The sequence below is a fragment of the Callionymus lyra genome, chromosome 11 (assembly GCF_982586985.1).
Source record: "Callionymus lyra chromosome 11, fCalLyr1.hap1.1, whole genome shotgun sequence".
NCBI classification, from domain to species: Eukaryota; Metazoa; Chordata; class Actinopteri; order Syngnathiformes; family Callionymidae; genus Callionymus; species Callionymus lyra.
The window spans coordinates 11,577,162-11,585,384 of record NC_141828.1 but is presented as its reverse complement, the minus strand read 5'-3'; the positions used below and the strand labels follow the sequence as shown (position 1 = coordinate 11,585,384).

Below are 8,223 nucleotides of genomic sequence, written 5' to 3'. Positions count from 1 at the left end.
GTCGGTGGGCAGCAAGCAAACATCTTTCATCATTGACTGTGAGCTTTGTACAAAACTTTATTTACAGAAATGTTTTTTAAAAGGGCAGCTCAGCATCTCTCGAACACTTTGTAGAGATCGGGTAAGTTGGCGATCTGCAGCACGGTGCCGTCCTCGCTGAAGCGCTTCGGCGGACTGAAGAGGGTCCGGAAGGCTTTGCAGACGACGTGCTCCACCTTCCATCGCCACGAGTCGGAGTCGTTGTCCTGAGAGATAAATCCATGTTAAAGAATTGTTCTTAATAAATGTCCTCCTCCTCACCGGTGCTCCCGGCTCCGGGTCCAGGATGTACTGCTTCCTGATGGAGTAGAACGCGCTGCACTCTTTGCTGAAGTCTCTGAAACATTCCTTCTCGTTGTCCCAGTTGACCTCGGTGGCCAGACGCAGCATGAACATGGGCAGACCCTCCATGATGGGGCTGAACTTGTCCAGGAGGAGCGGGAGTCCCGTCAGATTCCCCTCCTGCGAGTTGATGGGTTTAATTTGAGAAACTGATGATCTAAGACTTTCATCTTCACCGACCTGATCGATCTCCACGGAGAAGTAGTCCTCCAGCATCTCCGTCTTCTTCTTTAAGAAGTCCACGATGTACTGAGCCAGGCCCTCCTTCGGCCCGTCCTCCTCTGTCCAGCCGCTCTCCTCGGACTCCAGAGCCAACATGGCCAGATCGTAAAGAGGAGCTGGAGTCTAAAATAAAGAAAATATTGTTTTACAAAATACAATATTATAAAAAAAAAAATCAAGCATTTTCTGAAGGTAACTTCATTCATGAGGGGAACCGGGGGGGCTGGAGCCTAACCCAGTTTCCTCAGGCGATAGGCGGGGGACACCCTGGACAGGATGCCAGTCTGTCACAGGACACACAAAGACACAACAACCATTCACACACACACTTATACCTACGTACAATTTCTCCAAGATCCCAATAAACATCTGTATGTTTTTGGACTGTGGGAGGAAACCGGAGTGCCCGGAGTAAACCCACGTAACACGTGAAGAACATACATACCCCACACAGAAAGTTCACAAATTGCCTTCCTCTCATACCGGAAGTAAACCTGAAACCAAACACCCCTGAATGTAAACTTATTTAAGAAAGTTCTTTTTTTCTCCTCTTGGTTTGTTTTCTATGGATAATTTATTAACCAGTAACAGACTAAATATGACTTATTTGGCCCCTGACCTTGTTTCCTAAAAGAATTTGGCCCCTTTTATAATGAAGTTTGACCAGTAACTTATGCAAGCTTGTAAATACATAATAAACAAGCCTGTAAATTCATAATTAAACATGTTATTATGTTAACTTGTGTAGCCAATATATTAAGAAGTTTTCTCTACAAGATGCATCTTTGACGTGGTGAACTTACAGAGAGTCTCAGCACGCCAAAGTTCCCAAAATCGTAGATGAGAATCTGGTAGAAGAGCTCCTGGCTGGAGAGGGAAGTTAATAACGTTAGCCTAAAAACACCGAGGCGTCGGGTCATGTGACCTCCTGACCTGAGTCTGCTGGTGTTGAGCAGGTAGAGTTTGGTCTGATGCTGGATCAGCGTCCACTGGGGGTTGACGCAGCCCACGAACGAGTGATTCTGCAGCATGTCCTGAAGACCTGAGGAGGGAGACGGCGAGTTTTGAATGAAATAAAAAAGACGACAGGAAGTGGACGACAGGAAGTGGACGACGCACCTTTGTGGTTGTCGTCGTCAATCTCTGTCCGCAGATCTTTGATGCTGGTGAGTTTGATAACTCGTCTCTTGGACGCATCGGCTTCTTCTTCTTCTCCTCCTGCGTCCTTGACCTTCTGTTCTTCTGTCCGGGGACGTTTCCTGGGACATAAAAGGAGCATCTGTATTCATGAAGCCCTCATGGTCGGACTAGTTTTATTTTCTTTCCTAGTTAAAGTGTCAAGAAATTTATCGCCCCTCAAAGAAGTAGAAATGATTTTCTCCAAAGATCACTTAAACAGATGTTCAGTTTATATTTTAAATCTTAAAATAAATTAAAAAATATTTTTACGTATAACAACTTGTTTATTCCCATATTTCCTTTTTTTCCGCATTTGTGTTAAAAGTAAACGACAGAAGTCTCAAAATATACTTTACTCGCCAACCTTTGTAGTAACTAGGGTTGACCACTGGAGGGCAGAGTTTATCCGCGATTTATGAGGCGCTTTTATCCAAGTAACACTTTAAAATTTAACTCGATGTTCAATCAAATTCCAGTTGCCATTTTTTTAAATCACCTTATAACATCCGGAGCGCTGATATCTCCACAACCTTCAGTCCCTGTGTCCTGCTCGTCCAGCATCTCCAGAAACTCCATGTCATCCATCTCAACGCTGTCCGGTTCCGCCGCCCCCTGGTGGCTCGGACCTGCAGCAGCTGCGGGATCCGGCAGCGTCTTCTCTTTAGGTTTGAGGAACGCGTCCAGCTTCTGCGCCCGACTGTCCGTGCGAACCATCTGATGAGCGTAAACCCGCTCGCTGGACTCCGCGGCGGCGCTGGAGGACTTGAGCTCGCCGGCACCGGACACAGACAGACCCGGTAACAAAGTCTGCAAACACACTCCAAGAGTTTTTGTGAAGTCAAAGAACCGGGAAGTTTCTGAAACACTCATCCAAAAGTATGAATTTTTAGATGTAAATCTGGCCATACGTACCACAATACGATATATTGCGATACTGTAGTAACAAGAATATATTTGTAGTATTGTCGAGTACTTGACTCTGGTGTTGCAGTATTTACAGACCACATGACTCTTGACCAAGTCTTAACTGCTTTTAGTCGTTTTAAAACCAAAATATGTCCAAACATCCGCTTTAAAACCTGGTGTCGAATGTATCCTCTCGTCCTCAGTAATCGCCGGGATTTAATTGTTCCTTCATCTACGGAGGAGGTAACAACTGTTGCCATCTAGCGGCCGGAGGTTTAATTGCAACACAAAACTTCCCAAAAGAAACACTGTAAATATTTCAGAATCAGAAGGTTTTATTGCCAGTATTTAAAACACAATATAGGAATTTGCATGTTAGTTTTACATTTAATATCGAATTATTTTTATTTTATGCACATATCGAAATATCAGCCATTAAATAGGATTTGAAAGCAAAAAAAAAAGATCACGATATATCAATATTTTACTAATGTATTTATCATTTTGTATTGTGACTCTAAAGTTGTTAATACAATTTATTTTTCCTGATTTTATGCATGTCATGATTAAACGTTTTAATATCTCTAATTATAAAATACTTTTTGTTAATAAAAAAGTTTTTTTTGAAATTAATTTCTTTACATTTTTTGTCCAACAATCCAAGAATATGATGCATCCTCACCACTGGATCCACATGATTAGTGCCCAACTTTAGTAACTAGGAATGACCACTAGGGGGCAGACTAAACATGGCATATTACGTGTTAACTGAAAAACAAAACTCCTAAGTAAAAATGATCTTGATGCAGCAGAGTCTTAAAAAAAACATGGAATATATTTACAGAAATATATTATTTTGAGAGAAACGTCTCCCGGTCGAACCTCCAAGCGTCCGTACCTGAGTGAAGAAGGTGCGCGAGGAGTTGGATCCGAGCAGTTTGCTCTCCACGTGCTTCTGGACGCTCTCGATGACGCTGTCCTCGTGCAGGAAGTGCACCTCGTGCTTGGTGGGGTGCACGTTCACGTCGATGTTCTGAGGGGCAATCTCTAAGCTGCGAGGAGGAGGAGGAGGAGGAAGAGGAGGATGAGTTGATGCTGGATAGGTCGGCTCAGAACTTGGGTTACCTCAGGTAGAGGAAGGGATGCGTGTTTTTCGGCAGATACGCGGCGTACACCGTCTCCACCGCCTTCTTCAGCGCGGCCGACTCCACCAGACGATCTGTGGGCGTCAACGTCGGCTCAGTTAAGTCAAATAAAACACAATCTTGTGGCGACGTACGGTTGATGAAGAGCACCAGGATGCACTTCTTCACAGAGTAGTTGGCGTTGGAGATGTAGCCTTTCATCTTGAAGGCCAGCTTCTGATCCTCGCAGCCCACTTCTATCAGCTCCCTGGAAACACACGAGTCAGGTCCACGAGCCAGGACTCCACAGGACCTCAAAGCAATACCTGCTGACCGCGTTGCCGAAGACCGCTCGGATGTTGTCCACGACGGACGCGTTGGGAAGAGTTCTCACGTCCGCCACCGTTTCTCCTTGCTGGGAGAAGACGGGGAACGTCAGGAGAAGGTCATGAAGTACAGGTTCTACTTGTCCATACCTTCTTCACAGACAGGCTTTTCCCTGAATTGTGGATGGCATACCTGTGAGTGACACACGCGCATTAAGTAACATTTAAAAAATAACTTTTTATTGGTCTGTTCACCTGCTGACGACTTCTACTATCCTGGCGTACTCGTCACCTGGACTCTTGAGAGCTTTCCTCCTGGTGGACACGTTGTAGAAGAGATCCTCCACCTGCAGGATGTGGAAAACTCATCGTTACACAGATATGATATAATTAAACTTGTAGAAAATCAATAACCATTTACACAGCGTTCATTCCTCACCCATGCAGTGTATACAAGCCTGCAAGTGACGCGGAGCAGCGATTGACCAATGAGGTCTGTGTGTTTTGGTCATGTGACGTGGGAGTCAGACAGGAGACTGTGGTGTCAATAAAGTTTTGAGACTTTGACAGCGTTGAATCGCAAGATACAACAAGTCAGAAAATTATGTTCACACACAATTGTTTATTGTACGTATACAGGGTTAAAAATGTTTGTAATTACATTTAAATATAATGCAGCTTCGTAGTATTACTCTGCGAGGCATATTACTATGGAGCTTTGCGGAATAATACTACGAGAAATGAGGAGTAACACTACGGCATTGCAGGATAACAAGAGAATCACGGCGACTCGGAGAGAAATACCAAGAGAATTGCGTAGTAATACTACAAGAAATTAGTAGTAACACTACGTGACTCGCAGAACTATACTACGAGAAATGAGGAGTAATACTACGAGAAATGAGGAGTAATACTTTGTGACTCGTAGAGTAATACTATGTGACTCGCAGAATAATACTACGAGAAATGAGGAGTAATACTATGCGACTCGCAGAGGTATACTACAACGAATGAGAAGTAATACTACGTAACTCGCAAAGAAATACTAAGAATCAAGTAGTTATACTATGAGAAATTATTAGTAATACTACGTGACTCACAGAGTAATACTAAGAGAATCATGTAGTATTACTACAAAAAACTAGAAGTAATACTACGGTGACTTGTGGACTAACACTTAGAGAATTACGTAGTAATACTACAAGAAATGAGGAGGAATACTACGCGACTTGCAGAGTAATACTACGAGAAATGAGAAGTAATACTTCCGTCTACAGAATAAATATTTGTGTCTGATAACAGCTGGAAGGGCTTTGCTATAATAGGATTAAGAGGCAAATAGAAACGGAACACTCTAGTAACTTGTGTAAATAGACGGTTACAAGCCTCGACTACATGTGTAGAAAGAAATTGTAAATGTTCAAACCCCTAGTTCTCATACTCAACCTGAAGATATAGAGATAAATTATGATTTTTATTTTTGTTATTTGTTTAAAGCAGACACTGAACAGGAGGAGCTTACGAGGATTTGTGTTCCCTGGTTTCCAGCGCAGGGCTTCGGTGCAGCTTTGACTTTTCCGTCGCTATAACACGCTCTGCAGGGAAAAACAAAATCGTACATCTGAGGTTCTGAAGACTGTCGTGAAGCATCAAAAGAACAAACAAGACTGAGACTGACGTCTCCGCACACACTTGTACCTGTAGGCACACTTTGAATCGGCAGTCTTGGTCGTGATCGTAACATGGGCGACATGGCTGATGCTGGCGAGCGCCTGAAGGAAACAAGATGTAAAAACAAGTGTTTCTCTTCACGGCAGCCGTCACTCACCTCTCCTCTGAATCCATATGTGGCGATAGCTGAGAGGTCTTCGAAGGTCTGTAGTTTGCTGGTGGTGAATCGCTCACACACGATCTCCATGTCTTCTTTCTGCATGAATACACATCATTATACACAAATCATCATCTCAATGGAGGATTGTTCAGGATTCAAAGGCTGCTCTGACATTATACAGTAATAAAAACGAACATCAGTCCATTTATTACCCTGATACCGGTTCCGTTGTCTTGGATCTGCAGCATCTTCAGTCCTCCATCTTTCACCGTCACCTGGATGTTGGTGGACTTGGCGTCCAGACTGGAACCGAAATACACAATGTTGACGATAACTAACGGTGCTTTTTAAAAGGTTTATTTAACCAACAGTTACCAGTAGTGGTTGGTATTAGAAAGAAGCTGGCGATACGATAGCTATCAAGATACATGTACAAAGATACAATGTATTGTGATACTGTAGGAACAATTATATATTTGTTGTATTGACCGAGTACTTGACTCTGACCAGGTGACTCTTGACGAAGTCGTAACTACTTTCCATTTGTTTTCAAAACCAAAATATGTATAAACATCCGCTTGAAAAGCTGCTGGAGTCCACTGTATCCTCTCGTCCTCAGTCATCACGGAATTTCAATGTTCATTTAACCGAGTTAGACGTTATGACTGCTGTCATCTAGAGACCGGAAGTGTAATTAGAACACAAAAAATAAACGGCTTAAATATTTGCATATTTGTAAAAAAAAAATTAAGAATATACTGAATAATATTATTTAACACACACATTATTGCACTATAAACCATAAACATAGTATTATAACACGTGACATATGGTTTGCAAGCAAAAAAATAAAACAAATTATTTAAAAAAGGTGTGTATAATTTTCATCTATTTTAATAATCGAAAAAGTGCTGCCGAATAACAATACACTATCGGTGAAAATAACCAGCCCTAGTTACCAGTTCTCCAGCATTTCTTTGATGGCGTTCGCAGGTCTTTGGATCACTTCTCCTGCAGCGATTCTGTTCACCACAGTCTCGTCCAGTCTCCGAATCACCCCCGCCATGTTCGTCGAAGCTTTTTGTTCAGGTTCTAAGCAACAGAATGCAGAAAACTTCTGTGTGTTGTGTTACATTACAAGAGGAAAGTTGTGTATATTTGGAGGAAGCTAAAGTTGTCCACCATGTTCAAGCGTGCTGTCAGAACACATAACAACAAGACGAGCTCTCACTCTTTCAATAATCAGCTTTTCTCTCTCAATTAAATAGAAACTACTGATTTTTAGGAATAATGTTGTTTTTTGTGGTGATTAAATTAAACGTATTCGTTTTTCTAATTACAACGTTTAGACGATAAAGTTAAATATTATTTTGTTTTCTTAGTATATCATTATCTTATGCATATACGATCTCTGACGGCTCAGTGCGCGGGAAGGGTGCGCTTCCTCTACGCCATTTAAAATGCGGTGTCCAATGGACTGGAAATGTACAGCGTCTCTGCAGGTTAAAGCGTGTAATGCATCTTTATTTATTTATTTGATCAACGTTTTTTTTCCCCCAAGTATTTATTTATCATTTTTATAATTCGTTCAACCATTTTTTTAGTAAAAGTTGTTTTAACAAAATTAATTATAATGTTACACATGATATTCTTATCCCAAAAATAATAATTAAAACAAATCTTCATATATTTTATTTGTAGCCCTTTATGTTAAATATAAAAATGTGGGCAACAAAAGAATACTAAGTTACTTAATAGAACTTTCAGCCAATCATACGACACGAAGACGATCTGTCATTTGATTTAGTTTAAAAGGCCACAAATAAAAAAAAATACATTTATTTTTGAATTGTTGGAATAAGAATATCAAACTCTGTGGGATAAAACTAATCACATTTTTTAATTAAATGATTCAAAAGATATGTGATAATAAATTAAACGTTTCAATAAACAAAATGTTTAATTCAATTATTTAATAATGACTGTCTTTTAAATCAACAGTTTATTTTTGCTTTGATTTGAAGAAAAACGTGTTTTAAAGTCATATTATAACATATTCTTAGCCAATGATCGAATTAAAACAATAATTTAGGTACAGCATATAAATAATTAAATCAATACAAATTAAATAAAATACAACAAAATAAGACATGTTACTTTAAAGTATATAAGATATATAAAACATGTTATATTTTGTCTAAAGTCAATTCAACACGGGTCATTTATTACTTTTCTATGTCAAACATATAATGCA

At 40.5% G+C, this 8,223-nt stretch overlaps 1 protein-coding gene across 3 annotated transcripts; it reads right to left on the bottom strand.

Moving 5' to 3' along the window:
• Nucleotides 1-47: 47 nt before the first annotated feature.
• mlh1 (mutL homolog 1, colon cancer, nonpolyposis type 2 (E. coli)) lies at nt 48-7,155 on the bottom strand. 3 transcript variants are annotated; one of them, XM_087803200.1, is made up of 18 exons: nt 6,929-7,155; nt 6,182-6,272; nt 5,967-6,065; nt 5,837-5,910; nt 5,661-5,733; nt 4,394-4,485; nt 4,289-4,331; nt 4,139-4,227; nt 3,968-4,080; nt 3,814-3,907; nt 3,587-3,740; nt 2,279-2,589; nt 1,723-1,862; nt 1,537-1,645; nt 1,403-1,470; nt 562-726; nt 301-501; nt 48-245 (listed from the first exon to the last, which is right to left on the bottom strand). In XM_087803200.1, the coding sequence occupies exons 1-18, from the start codon at nt 7,033-7,035 to the stop codon at nt 58-60; spliced, it is 2,211 nt and encodes a 736-aa protein (XP_087659326.1). In that variant the 5' UTR covers nt 7,036-7,155; the 3' UTR covers nt 48-57. The 3 variants fall into 3 exon arrangements, with proteins under 3 accessions (XP_087659326.1, XP_087659327.1, XP_087659325.1); XM_087803201.1 differs by having other exon boundaries at nt 1,407-1,470; XM_087803199.1 differs by having other exon boundaries at nt 1,407-1,470; nt 3,814-4,080.
• Nucleotides 7,156-8,223: the final 1,068 nt, after the last annotated feature.

Bases quoted from the DNA above. Each gene is read 5' to 3' on its own strand.
- mlh1 (XM_087803199.1), bottom strand. From the start codon at position 7,035: ATGGCGGGGGTGATTCGGAGACTGGACGAGACTGTGGTGAACAGAATC. The intron at 1,863-2,278 runs GTGATTTAAAAA...TTTATGTCCCAG, and splicing joins AGCGCTCCGGATGTTATAAG to GAAACGTCCCCGGACAGAAG. The intron at 1,646-1,722 runs GTGCGTCGTCCA...CTCCCTCCTCAG, and splicing joins TGACGACGACAACCACAAAG to GTCTTCAGGACATGCTGCAG.